This window comes from Podarcis pityusensis, assembly GCF_964106645.2.
Source record: "Podarcis pityusensis genome assembly, chromosome: 3".
In the NCBI taxonomy this organism is placed as follows: domain Eukaryota; kingdom Metazoa; phylum Chordata; class Lepidosauria; order Squamata; family Lacertidae; genus Podarcis; species Podarcis pityusensis.
The window spans coordinates 42,733,558-42,748,011 of NC_138026.1; the positions used below are offsets into that span (position 1 = coordinate 42,733,558).

At 39.0% G+C, this 14,454-nt stretch overlaps 1 protein-coding gene across 3 annotated transcripts in view; it reads right to left on the reverse strand.

Annotated features, from left to right (window-relative positions):
- Nucleotides 1-1,582: 1,582 nt before the first annotated feature.
- The window catches only part of RNGTT (RNA guanylyltransferase and 5'-phosphatase), a 114,986-nt gene continuing 102,114 nt past the window's right edge, over nt 1,583-14,454 (reverse strand). For all 3 annotated transcript variants that reach the window (XM_080999889.1, XM_080999890.1, XM_080999888.1), the window contains 2 exons: nt 5,982-6,105; nt 1,583-3,298 (listed from right to left, as the gene is read on the reverse strand). In XM_080999889.1, the coding sequence (XP_080856015.1) occupies nt 3,141-3,298; nt 5,982-6,105 (282 nt within the window). In that variant the 3' untranslated portion in view covers nt 1,583-3,140. The remainder of the gene's footprint in view (nt 3,299-5,981; nt 6,106-14,454) is intronic.

Genomic DNA, 14,454 nt, shown 5'->3' on the forward strand with positions numbered 1-14,454 from the left:
CCAAGAGCCTTTACAGATGCATCTGGCTCTTCCTATCCTTCATAGGATTTCTCAATATAACTACCATTTTTCTCTCCAGTAGTCACAGAAAAGCTAACTGAAAAGTTTCATTGCCATCCTGCCAACCGCTATACATGACACTGATGACTGGTCATCACTAAGAATGGGCCTGGTTTTTTTTTTATCTTTTCCTTTAATCAGGCAACTTAATTTATTCCTCATTTTTGTCTAGCAGGAGGCAATTTTATCAGCTGGGATCTGTCAGCTCCCTTCAGCCTCTTTTCTGCAATTGTATCTGAAAATGAGCTCTGCCAATGCAAATTCCTTTTTGGAATATAGTCTGTGGCTACAGATTTGCTTGGTTCATTTTATCCATTTAAGCAGCCATTATTTCTACCATTATTCTTGCAGAGAATTGAATTATTTCATCTTACTGCTTGCTGTTCAGTTTTTCTAGATTATGTTGTACATGTACACAAATCAGCAGGCTTGAAAATGATTGGAATAAATTAAGTAATAATTTCATTTCAGAGAAAGCTCTGCCTTAAGATGGAACGTAGTATAAATGCCTTGGGCTCTGGCATCCCCTTCTTGACCCCACCCAGCCGTGAAGCTTAACAAAAAAAAGTGCCCCCATTTGTAAATGAGATCTATTTCCCCCCTTAAACTGAACTACCATTATTTTAGATAACTGACTTCCCTCAAATATTTAAAATATATTTTGCAGCAGAATGTAATGACATTTTCCTGGAATGTCATTGAAGGCAAATGTTCTGCATTACTTTATTTTTAAAAAACCACCCCACTCAAGCTTCCTTTTATGTGGTCCAGTCAACTTTTTCTGCTGCTGCTGACTTCGGTCTCAGACAAATGGAGGCCTTGCACTGATTAAGGCAAGCTGGTCCAACTGAAATTGTGTTTAGGATTATTCTTTCATCTGTTTCTCATGGAAGCCTCTTGTTCTTTCATAGCTAAGTCAAGGCTTTCAGCCTTTGGAAAGAAAATGTGAAGCATCTATTCAGCTCCCCCGACCCACAAATGCAAGGGTGAGAGCAAATTTAAAAGGCAAAATGCATTTGTACAAGTGAAATGGAAATCTCATTAATTCAATATAACCATTAATAATGTGAATGAGGACACAAGCAATGGGCATAATTTATGAAAATAATAAATACTGGTACGAAGCTATGGATCTAGAAGCATTTAAGTCATAACCAGCTGTTACAGCATGCTAGAATACTGAAAGACAGGATAAATATTAGTAATAGATATTTAAAATTTACACGTATTATTTGCAACATAGCTGAAAGGTTGCTATTACCATAAGTGTCCAAATGGCACTAGAAATCATGTTATGCTGTACCTGCACGACAGAGCTTTAAATCTAGGGCAAAACAATTTTATCCATTTAGAAACTTACATTTTATCCATGAGTGCAAAGTGATTGCATAGCTTTTCACATCTATTTATAAGGCTGATGGGAAACTACTGCTTAAGTGGCAGCTATCTTCTATAGGTGAACGGGAATATATGTAAGTAAAATAATTTTTGGTCAAATTTCAACTTCTCAAGAAGAATAAACTTATTTTATCTGTTCAGTGCCCAGAAAGATAAATGTAACATTTTAATAGACAGGTTTCAAAATGGCTACTGAACAAAGCATAAAATGCATTTTCATGTATAAAAACAGGGGAGGGAAATATTAAAACTTTTAAATATTTCCTAATATAAACACCATTTGGTTATCAATACATAACAAATAAAGTTTTCGCAGATCAGTAGCTAGCTGAATGCCTAAGTGACTTATACATATCAATAAGTATAAACAATCAAAATACTAAATGGCTTATTTTACAGTCAGCTTGTGAAATGCTATTACATTTGTTCCTAGATCTTAAACATGTAATAATTGCTCAAGGTCTAAATAATGTGGCTTCTCTGTAGTGATGGAATAACTAATAAATTTGCTATACATCAGCAAAAACCAGGAAAACTGTTTAATTCATATTTTTAAACTACAATCACTGGATGAGAATGCTCATAACCAGCATTTGCCAACCTAGTGCCCCCCATATATGTGAGACTAGCTGGGGGCTGGGGGGGGGACTGAAGTCAAAACCACTGAAGGCCACTAGGCTAGGGAAGAAGACTGCTCTAGTTTGGTACCTAACATGGCTCATGCTTTAAAAATAGGAGGTGTGGGGGTTCCTAATGCTACTTTCAGCAACAAAACTTTACCCTTTTCTATTAAAGTTTCTAAGAGGCCATTTCCCTGGAAGGGAAACCACACTTCACTTCTATTCATCTCCTCAAGCATCTCCTGGAATTTCCCCCAACATTTTCTCCACAGAATTATTGCAGTGTCATTAACGTGGTTAGCGTACACATCAACATGATGAACATCTTTTGACATAATCCATTTACAGCTGCTGTACAGAAATTAAGCTTTGCCTTTTCATATGGAGGATTGATTGTGCCTACCAAAGCATAAAACCTAAAATGTGATATTAAAAAGAGCGTTAACAGATGAATGTGGTTCTTCAGACTAAACAAAAAACAAAACCCAATACCTATCCAAAAGGATTTACACAACTTGTGTTACTTCTTTAATATAAAAATGGGGTTTTTTTTCTAAAAAAAATTAATGAAACCTGATAAACTTTTATTTTAAAGAGTACACTGCATGAACATTTGCTGCCGTTTGTCTTTAAACATGAGCCTAAGAAACATAAGAGAACTATGCTAAATAAAACAAAGCAACAAATCTTAACTGGTTAGAGGCAACATCACACTCTTTGCAACACCACTTGGAAAAAGAAAAGGGCCGCTTTGTCATGGCTTCACAGTTCCAGTTTACTAGTATAAAACGTTAGATTTGAAAGGTACCTATCAAACAAGGTGGCTTTCCATTGATTCTACACTTTTTTTTTTCATCTAACCCTTTGGATTAAATCTGTTCTCAGTTTCCACAAAGCAATATTCAACTTGTCAAGTACAAAACAAATCTGAGTCCATGATGTGGCATTCCAAAAAAAATGCACATAAGTATTTACAGGATGTTTACAATAACTTTTTGCAAATGTCCCACACACATCGTTTTGTAGAACTGTAAACAACACGGTATCCTCTCAGTCTTTAAATCACGGCCGTGGTCTTTTAGGAGGTGGCGGTGGCATGAGTTCAGTGTCAGGATCCAGGTGATGCTTGCGGGTCTGTCCTGGAGCTGCTGCTGTACATTTTTCAATGAAGTCGAAAAGGATTTCCTTTGTCACTGGATGTCGTATGCTATTACACACAGCTGTTGGGGGTGCGGGGAGAGAAACACAGTCAAATAACTATGTGATAATAACACATTTGAATAGTCATGGGTTAAAGCCAACTTTTCCTAAGTTGAATATAGCTAGTCAATTTAGGGCATCCCTCCTAAGCAGTAAGCCATTGGCACGGTCCACACATAATATTAAGCCAGGATATTATGTGATTTAAACCTCAGGGAGTGCAGGAGTAGCACTCCTGTTCCCCTCTCAGCCAAGTGATTGTACAAACCAGAATTTGGCTTTCTGTTTTCTGATTCTGGTCATTACACATAAATCAGGAACTATCGTTTAAAAGAAACAGGCCAGCTTTATAACCCATATTTTGAATCTGGCTTTTTTTTGCAAATGACTTCTGTAGTAAGTTATAAACATTACATGTACAGTATGGAAGTACCCTAAAAGCAGTGCTGATCCAAATATTTCATGATAAACAGAAATGTCACAAAGTTGTCATATTATGGAGTGAATCACACTCCCTCAATTACACAGGGTTGTATCCAATGAAGTCATCCCACTTACACAACACAACTCCAGCTCGTGAGTCCCCCAAATCTGCTCTGGAGGGTTGAAAGACCACCAGAACAAATCTGGAGGGTGCACAAAGGAAGGGAGGATGCAGTGAAGTCCTTGCATGAACTGGACAACTTTGTTGGATATGATCCATAAGACTGATTACTACATATATCGCAGTATCTGTAATTCAAATTCCAGGCTGGCAAAAAGAACAGAACTTTGAGAAATGGGCAAATAATGCAATGCTGGTCTCCTGAGGAAGACCAAATTCTTCATTCCAGTAGCAGCGGGCAATGCCCTCCCTGAGCCCTCATTTTGCCCCCCCCCCACTATGTTGTTCTGTCAGGTGACACTGGTAGAGAGGAGCCCCACTGGTTCCAGCATGGCAGCCAATAAACTACCACCAGTGGTTCTGCCACAATCAATCGCCAGTAGAAAACATTTTGGTGCATTGGAGGCTTTTCAATCTGCTGATCCACCTATGCCTGGAGCAATAACAGCAAAAAAGGCACAAAAGCCTACCCCCCCCCCCCACATACACTTCTACCCGGGATGGCAGGGACTCAGATGTGGGAGAGGATCTTCCACTCTGCTCCACATCTTCCTATCGTCAGTCAGGTATGATCTGCCCATCATTCTAGTTTCCTGGCCCTGCAGTATGATTTGCTATGGTAAACCACAAAAAGGCGAGATGAGGACTTACGGTTGAACTCTGTATCTGCTTTATGAAAATGTAAACACAAAGGATATCATTCACCTAACAAACAAGGGCTTCTGCTTGTGCAACAGGGCTTTCCCATTTCCCCCTTGTGCCTCCTGAAATTGCCTCGAGAGTAGGGGTCATAAGAACTCCCAAATCAGTGACCTGAATCAAAATTTTAGGTCAGAATTAATTAATTGGAAGTATCCTTCTCATTAAAGAAATGGCATCTCTTCAGGTGTGAAATTGGCATAGCAAGAAAAAGAGTGCAACTGCTGTTATGAATGGGTTGTGTCATTCTTATGGCTTTTGGCCCCAGCAATTACCAACTCTCTCACCTGTTTGTACAGTCATACCTCGTGTTGCATTAGGTTCATGTTGCGTCTTTTCAGCTTGCGAACGCAGCAAATCTGGAAGTGTATACTTCCAGGTTTCGCCATGCGTGCATGTGCAGAAGCGTTCTGTGTGCTTCGCATATGCACAGAAGCGCTCTATCGCACTGCGCGCATGTGCAGAAGCGGCACTCTAGTTACGGACTTTTCAGGGTGCGAACGGCACCCCAGAACGGATTGAGTCCAAAACTAGAGGTATCACTGTATACGTGACACTGTAGATGTGAGTAAATATCAGTGGGCTCTAGCCTGCAAAGGCTTATGTCACAATGGAATTGTTAGCCTTTTTTGATGCCAGAAGACACTTCCTGTTTTGGCTACAACAGACTAACATGGCTATCCCACAGGAATTTTTCAGTAGTTTCAACAGTATCTGAAATGTGCAGAGCTAAAATCCATTACTGAGGAGTTAATAAATTTGTGTCCAGTAGTTTGTCTGACACAAAGAATAATAGTTAAAATACCTATATCACACAAACTTGCATTAATTTTAAAATTCTTATATTTGCCTTGTGAATGAAAGCTGCTGCCTTGCACTTTTCATAATGTCCTTTTATTATCTGAAGGAGAATTAGAGTATGTCACAGTCTCATAAAGGACATACTCCCCCCACCCCTGCAGCCTTCATTTGTTTTATTCTCTATTGTTTGCATACTATTTTGGGATCTGAAAATTACAATTTCTCCTCCTAATTTAGTCTTCTTCCATCTGGTGAACAATGATTGCGCCATTTTGAATAGAACTGAAATTATCAAGGATTTTTGTTCCACAAGTTCAGCTTATATAGTACATTCATGTGCCAAGCTACCTTTTCTCTGTGTATCAATGGAACACAACACAACATTGTGAATATGCTTTGTCAGTCCACGCTAGACAAAATTGTTATTTTAAAGCAGTCGCAATTCAGACTCAAGTTGTGAACTCAAATTTTAACCAGTGTCATTAAAACATTGATGCTATTAAAGCAATTTTGCTGAGTATAAAGTCCTTGAAAAGATGTCCTTACTGAAGCAGGGCAGACATAAAATGCTGAGATATTGGACCAATTATTGCACTCACCCATTGCAGTGTTGTAGGCATTTGGAAAGCTTTTGTCTATCCGTTGTCTCATGAAGACCCAGCTATTGTTTTCAAACTTGCATTCAATAATCTTATTGTCATATTGTTTCAAGTCTTTTGTTACCTGTTTAAATAAATGTTTTACATTTGTCAAAGATGGGGGAAGTCAAACATTTCTTTCTTAAGTGAGGATACTCAAAACTACCAATGCACATTTCACATAGTTATGAAACTTTTTTCCAACTTGTACAACGTACTATGGACATTGCCCCGTCCCACTTGCCAGCAAAAGATGAAGGAGTTTTAGACAAGACCACAAAGTAGCTATTTTTGGTTCCTGCTAGCAAATACACATAAGGGTAGAAACAGTAGTACTATCCAGATAACAAGGAAAATACTGGACATCAACTCCCCACCACATCTCATAGAACTGCAAAGTTGGAAAGGCCCCCATCGACCATCTATTCCACCCCCCTGCAATGCTGTTGAAATTGTTAAGAACTGCGCCAGATTATGTGGTAGGGGCATATAAGAGTTCATCTGCTGCAAAGTGAGATCTGCCCTGAGAAAATGGAAAACTCCTGGATTCCTGAGTGGGCACATGTATCTCTGCATCAACCACAGCCCCTCCAAAAGTCTCAGGAACATTCAGAGCACAGGGAAGAGACTGACCATTATTTGCCACCCAAATGCCTAAATTTCTGTTGTTGCACCAGAAGATGAGACAGTAGGGCATATGAGAAATCATCTCCTGAGTAGATTTAATAGAAAAGTAGAGCTCAGCATCATCAGCATACTGATGCCTTGTGCCCTGATGGTTGCTTCCAACAGCTTTACGTGGATGTTAAATAGCACTGGGGACAGAATTCTGCCCTGTGGTACCCTGCAGCTTACACTGCCAAGATGTAGACATGCAGCCTTCCCAATGCTATTCTCTGGTAACAGTCATGCAGGTAGGAGTGGAGCCACCATAAAAGAGTACCTCCAACTTCCAAACCCATGAAGACAGTCCAGGAGGATGCCATGGTCCATGGTATCAAAAGCCACTGAGATATCCAGCAACAGCAGGGTTGCACTCCCCCATCTCTCCCTCAAAGGAGTTCATTTGCCAGGGTGGTCAGGGCTGATTTCATGCCAAACTCGGTCTACTGTGATAAGTTCACTAGGCATCAATTGTTAAGATTCCTGCTCCATGATTGCAGTCATGGGATTGTTGTCTATCACATGATGGTGTATGTTTTGACTCCACAGAGTAGGAAGTGATGGAGACAGGATGTTTATTTTACTGTGTTCCTTGAAGTGGGACTGTTGTCCTTTGTTCTTTCTCTTTGCTATCTGATGAGAAAGAGGAAGGAGCTAAGTCAGAATGCTCCGAGTGTATCGTACATAAATAAATGTAGATTAGTCAAATGCTGAGATACTGAGTTCTGTTACGCGAACTGCGCAAACTCTGCGGATCCCTGAGTGTGCCGGTGTCTGTTGGCATCGGTCGCTGTGATGTTCAGGCTGAAGAAAGCTTTTGAAGCTCCCAAACAAATGACCAAGAGGGAGAGAACATGCCAGTTGGGAATATGTCTCTACCAGGGCCCTACACGAGTGTAGGACGAGCTCCTGACATCAATATCACTAGGATGGTGAACCATTTTGCCCTCGATGCCTAGTGAACTTATCACAGTAGGCTGGTTCCAGTGCCCCACTGACTGGGGCAGGTAGTACCAACTTTTAAACCACTCAAAAGAGCTCTGCTGGGTGGCTACTTGAGTATGTATGTGGACCTTTTTCTGCTTCCATCATCGCTATGTGATAGTTGTGGTTTTGCATTCTAATCACTGTTTGATTGGCTCCAAAGTTTTAAAGTTGTAGTTGCAGTGGTCATGAATTGTGCCAACAATAACTCTAAGGGGTTATAATGAAGGCACATGGGGGGCTACAGGCAGCAGGAGCGGGAGAGGAAGGGGAGGTTCTGCTGCACACTTGGAACTCTGTGGTGTGAACTGAACTTCAGTGCTGGATACAATGCTAACTGTTTTAAGCTATAAATACTGCAGACTAGCAATGAGATAAGTGGATCAACCTGGCACTGAACCTTAGCAGTGTCAGCATGCCCCTGGTTTCAAAGCCTCAATGCATTATAATTCCTACCTTGTACCATTCTACCATTCCCCCCCCCCCCACTTTCTTTCTGCTCTGAAAATTCCCTTGGTATCTTTACATATCAAATGTCTGGAGTACTCCACAGGCTTTAAAAAAAAAAATCATTCATTACTTGCCAACCAGAGACAGATATATTCCCAAAAAATATTTTACTATTAAATGATTCAGAGAATCGCTTAAGCTCACTAACTTCCTTTTTGTTTTGCGCACCATACTCTATGCATGTTATTAGCCACTGCAAAATTTCTGAGTAACTATGGCAACTCCACTTGTTGAGAACATTTCATTTTTCTTAACAAGAACTTTGTTATGATTGGGTCCATCACCACTTGATGAAATATTTGCTGTGCTGCAGTTTGAGAAAGGAAGAGTCTAGACTGAACAGTGTATTTCAGAAGTATTTTTCCTCACCAACAAACAACAATGAATATTTCAATTTCACTAGCATTCGTTTTGATCTGTATTAGCTATCAACACACAAGTAAATAGAGGATTTTGCCGCTGAATAATGTGAGCATTATTTTGTTCTGAAAGTGTGTTACAAACTTCCACATCATTTTTTGTGGGGTATAGCTTATTATCGACTTCATTTCTGACCAAAATTGTACATGATGCACAATTGAGAGTCTGGTATAAAATGTTATTTTTCTTCCCTTAGTTCTGCTGGCCAAGTTTCCTCCTCCCCAAAGAACCAAAACAGTAATTTACTCAGCAGGTATTAGGATGGCTAAATTGATTTCTGAAAAAGGAAACTGTGGAACTTTATTTTTCTAGGAGAGGTGATACCATGAGAAGTGTTTGGCTTTTACACAGCCATGAAGTTACTACAAACCCAGTTTTGTAGAATCATTCTCATCTTGCTTGCTTGATTAACTCCCTGGTGTGTCTATCTTTCCTTCTCAGTAATCCTCCTTTGTACAGAACATTACACATTCCTCTATGTGTGAGGAAAGCATTTTTCAAACAGATGTTTCGCAACCATGGACTCAGCTAGCATAAAAGTCACACTCAGGAAAATACAACATCCTTTTCTAATCCACAGTGAATATGTTTAAACACAGGAAGAAACTTGAGGCTGTGTAATGACTTGGAAATGAATATTAACTGGCAGTGGCTGCCAAATAAATTTGGTATTTATATACATTTTTTCCTGTTGGAGCAGGAAAAGGTTGTTAGTGAACCACCTGCTTGATGGAGAAAGAAGGGGGTGAGGGAAGATATTCTGCAGCAGCCAAAGACTTTCACAAACTAGAACTCTCTGTAAGGCTTCGTTGTTGATCATTCTTGCAGTGTTCACAGGATGAGAATAGCAGAAAATTATGTGGTTGCTCTATTTGACTGTGACAATTAAGCAGTATTAACTATCTTATGTACTAACTTGCTTGGCCATTCATTAGCAATCTGGAAGACAAATCTTTCCAGAAAATGCTAACATCTGCCAGTGCAATGGCCTAAATCCATTTTCCCAACAGAAACTGCTGATCAGTTTAAAACAATAAAAAGTTTCCATAATTACTCTGAACATGGAAGGAGGGATGGGGAGGGCAAGAATAAACACTGGGCTAATTATACCCTGTATCATTTTAAGTGACTGCTATCTACCATATCACTCACTTATTTTGCAAGCAGTAAAAGCAAGCAAGGTGATAATAATAGGTTAACGGTATAATTCTATACATGCCAGTTTAAAGAAAGTCTCAGCTGAATTCAAATGGCTTACTAGTACCTAGTAAGCAGGTATAGGATTGAAGTGACTACTGCATGATAAACCTAGTGGGAAGACATGTTCAGAACCACTTCAATCTGCCCTTTTGCACAGGGAGGACAATTGGACCATTCCCACATGTCTAAGTTCTAGTGATTAAAATCTACCTGAATAGCAGGACACATTCAAATTATGTGCTACTACACTGCTATATTTCCTCCAAAAAAACATGAAACAGATTGGGTCTTCCATTTTGCTAAGGGTTCTTTCACCTGCAGAAGAAATCTGAGCAATTGTGTGAATTTATTTTCAAAGAATTGGATTTCCATTTACTTCGTCCTGCAGTTATCTATTCAGTGAGAGCAGAACGATCACTGTATGAGCTATTGCTGGTCCTGCAGTGGTGATACACATCTAATGGAGCCAGAACTGGTAAGGCTAGCAAACCTGCATTTCTGGGATAGCGGTACATACTACAACTGGGAGGATTCGCCTCACAAATCCTCCTTAGTAGCACTGAATTGACATGCTCTCGTCCACTGAAAAGTACCTCACACAATGTTGAGGAGGACTAGGTCACTGGGTGACCTTGCTCCAGTTACTGTTTCTCAACCTTATCTACCTCATAATGTTTTCGTGAGGATGATAAGATAGGGAGGGGGAGATGCTATATGCCACATTCTGCTCCATAGAGGAAATGTAACATATAAATGTAACAATAAATAAGTATGTGTTATTATTAGAATGGCTGCAATTCACCCAAGTTTAGCAGTTTTCTTCATGTGTAGAGAACTTCAACGTTAACTGTCCACACTATTTCCTACAAGAGCAATGCATCTCTTACCATACCTTTTATACAAAAAGGGATCTAAACTAGCTTATGCAATATATTTCAGTTTAGGGGAACAAAAATTAATATTATAAAAGTGAAATAATTCTATCATGGTTAGGCCATGGTTTAGCTTAACCTGGTTTCCCGACCAGGACTCATGGTTATGCTCTCTTCTTACTAACCATGAGCACTTTTAATTTAGTTAGGAAAAATTGAAATAGGAAATCAAGATTGTGGCTTTAGGATTGCAGCGTTAATGTATCAACCCAGTAGTAAACAGCATGGATTTCTGTCCTTTTCAAGAAGAAATCATCCACAAACAGAAGGAATAAGCAGAAGAATTAGTGTGGAATTCTGCTACACAACTTTCTATGAAATTATAGTTCAAAGACATATTTTAAAAAGAAATCAAATCTCTCCCACTAACACAGGAACAGGTAAGCTACTATATGATATGTCTGCAATCTACTGGGTATAGGGTGGAATATAAATTCAATAAATAATATTCACTAATGAATCTCTTCACCTGCAAAACATCTGCCCTTTACTCTTATACAATATCATTTTAGTCAGCTAAACTGCTGCTTCTACTCACTATCATCCGTCATTGTGATTTACTGAGGTCTTAGCCTAAAGGCAACTTCATTAATTATTTTTTAAGGGTACACATGAACACATTACCAATGAACATGTCCAACTCATGCATTGTATTCAGAATTTGTCAAGGAAGAAGGACAGGTTTCCATTTCCTCATGAGTATGCTTGATGTTTGCACTGTAGAATAGGTGAAATTCCCTTTGTAAAGTTTGTAGAATAACTATATATCTTTAAAAAGTCAGTCATCACACATCAGCAAATGATATGAATCATAGGCTGAAGCAGGGAATAATTAACACGAGTAGTTTGGCACTTATTCTTAACTTACTAACATACCATAAAACAGTGAAATGCTAGGTATCTGAAATAGTACTTTTCTACTCTGCCTAGCTTCTAAACAGCTAGCTTTATTCAAGTTTTCAAAAATTTAAATGAGAATTTAACACTGGGAACAATTATGCTAATACTGCCAGAAAATGTGTTTGCTTTGTTAAATTGAGCTTCAAAAGCATTTCAATTGAGCACACATTTGTGATTGCAAGTAAGGCCTATTCTTATATCCATTCAAAATGTTTACTTTATTACAGCTTATTACAAATATGCTGTCTAAAATGCAACAGCATGACTCTTCAATTTCTAGTCCATAATTTTATGATAATTGCGTGTAATAATATGCATGGGTCGACTTCTATGCCTAACAAAGCCCCAGATTTGTGCGATAGGAGCTCTGCTTTCCCCATAGCACAATATTCCCTATATAGGAACATTCTGCAATAAAAAGAGGAAGATTTAATCACATATTTTCAGTTTCCTTTATATTCTCTCATCTGGGTTGCGGCACACTAAAAGAACAAATGTGATCTCAAAAGGCTAATTATGGTATATTTCCAATAGCCAATGTTGGCAACTAAGAAATATGTACTTTATTAAATACCTAGTCACATAAACGTTACTAGGAAACAGATCAGGAACAACTGCAGGCTTATTATTTCAAAATGATACCATCTGAAGGCATATATTTCATTCAGCCAAGATGCAAATTATATTTTATGAGTTGAATTTCCATTTCACTCTTGTATTTTAAAATGTTTTGCCATTTTTGCCTTTGGCTTGCTCATGAAGCCATGGCATTTCCCCCTCCATAATTCTGAGAACGTTTTCCCATATTATGCTCTTCAAACTAGAATATGGAAAGCAAAGCTGCTCATACATCAGAGGATCCACACAGGCTGGAGCTATATGAGTGTCTCGAGTGCCAGTAGTCATGCAGGCACAGGGAGGGCCTGATCTTTCCCAAGAGAAAAACCCTACAGGTACAACGACTGCAGGGCACAGTTCCACAGCAGTTCAAGCCTCATTCACCACAAGGAGACTCACCATAAGAAGCCCTTCGGGTTTACTAGCAAGCTAGCCACCTACATACATCAGAAGCTCCACACAGGCAATGGGGCAATGGGATAAAACAAGGAAGAGAAGAAACAACACTGCCTTGAGTGGTGAGGGAAAGCTTCTGCCACATATCACGACTTGCACCAGAGAAGCCACAAAGATGTCTGACACCATGAACTCCAAATTTCGGCTCACCTGATTCCTGCAGAAAAGGCTTATTCTCTGTGGCTCCGTGGCCAGAAACACAAATGCACTGCCTGCACCTGAGGACTAACAGCTTGAAGCAGTGAATGCTTCACAGCAAGGTGGGAAACTTGTAGCCCTCCCAGGCGTTGCTGGACTGCAGCTCCCATCATCCCCGGCCATTGGCCACACTGGCTGGGGTTGATGGGAGTTGGATTCTGACAGGGTCTGTGGGGCCACCTGTTCTCCATCCCTCCCTGCACACCCATGGACTTTAGCTACACGGTAGTTCTTAGAGATGGGGGGGAAAAACAATTCAGTGCATCTTACTGTGAGGATTTAATTCTAATAGACTTCCCAATATTTTCCTCAAGAGGAAAAAAATGGACAAAATATGTGCAGTTATATTTTGGGGAGATGGGTGCTAGAAAACAGGGATTGTGTCTGAAGGGTGGGGACAGAAGCCCAAAGTGGGTGGGGCAACATATGTGATTCTTTTTTTAAAAAAGTTTTTTATTTAAATCATTAAAACAGCAAAATCACAGATTCTAACAAATAAGGTACAGTAATGTAAATGAAGGCATCCATTTACAAATGCTACAACAACTGAAAGCGGCATAAGATTGAACATCATTAAACTTGGCTAAATGACTAATTAAACAATCTATAGCCTTTTAAACTGGGGGTATTGTTTTAATTGTTATTATGTTTTGTATTTTTGTGTTTTTATACTGTAAACCATCCTGTGATCCTCAGATGAAGGGTGGTATTGAAATTTTAATGATGTTGACGATAATAATATTATTATTATGTAATGATGTTGACGATAATAATATTATTATTATGGGTGTGTGCTTTTAAGTCCTTAATTTACATGCTAATACATGCACCTGGGCGCTTTTAACTATTTGGTGACCTAATAAACCAAGGTTTAAACAATCATATGCCAGAGATCTCAGCTTAAACTATGTTTAATGTTAACCATGGTTTAGAGTTATGTGCACAGACCAATATATATGTGGAGTTAGGATTTTTTTTCCGCAATATGCTTCACTTTGCACTAGCATGGAACTGCATTTGCTATTTTGTTGCCTAGTCACCCAGTTTGGAGAAATTCATTTGGAACACTTCACAATATCTCCCTGCACACACACATTTTTGCTTTTTTAAAAAACCAGCTTAAATGATTTGGTGTCATCTGTAAACTTGGTCACTACAATGGACCAAATGGATTTTATATAGCACATGTAGTACATAATATTATATTTGAAGGTGACTTTTATATAGCATTTTGAGACAGAGGCATAAACTAAAATGCCTCCCATAGAAACCTGTATCAGCCCCTAAATGCAAGTTTGCAGCTCTACAAATCAGCAAGAACCGCAACATTCCAAGAAAGCAAGAAAGCTCATGAATGTTTGAAAACATACACCTGCTGAAGTACCGAAGAATATATACATCCTAAAATGTTTTACAAATGTTACATTGCTAATATATTCCATGGCTGAGAAAGTTTGGCAAATATTTTTTTCCAACTTTGTTAGAGATACAACTAAGGAATCACAAGAGGAAGTGAAACAGAAACAAAACAATTAGTAAATATTATTGCAACT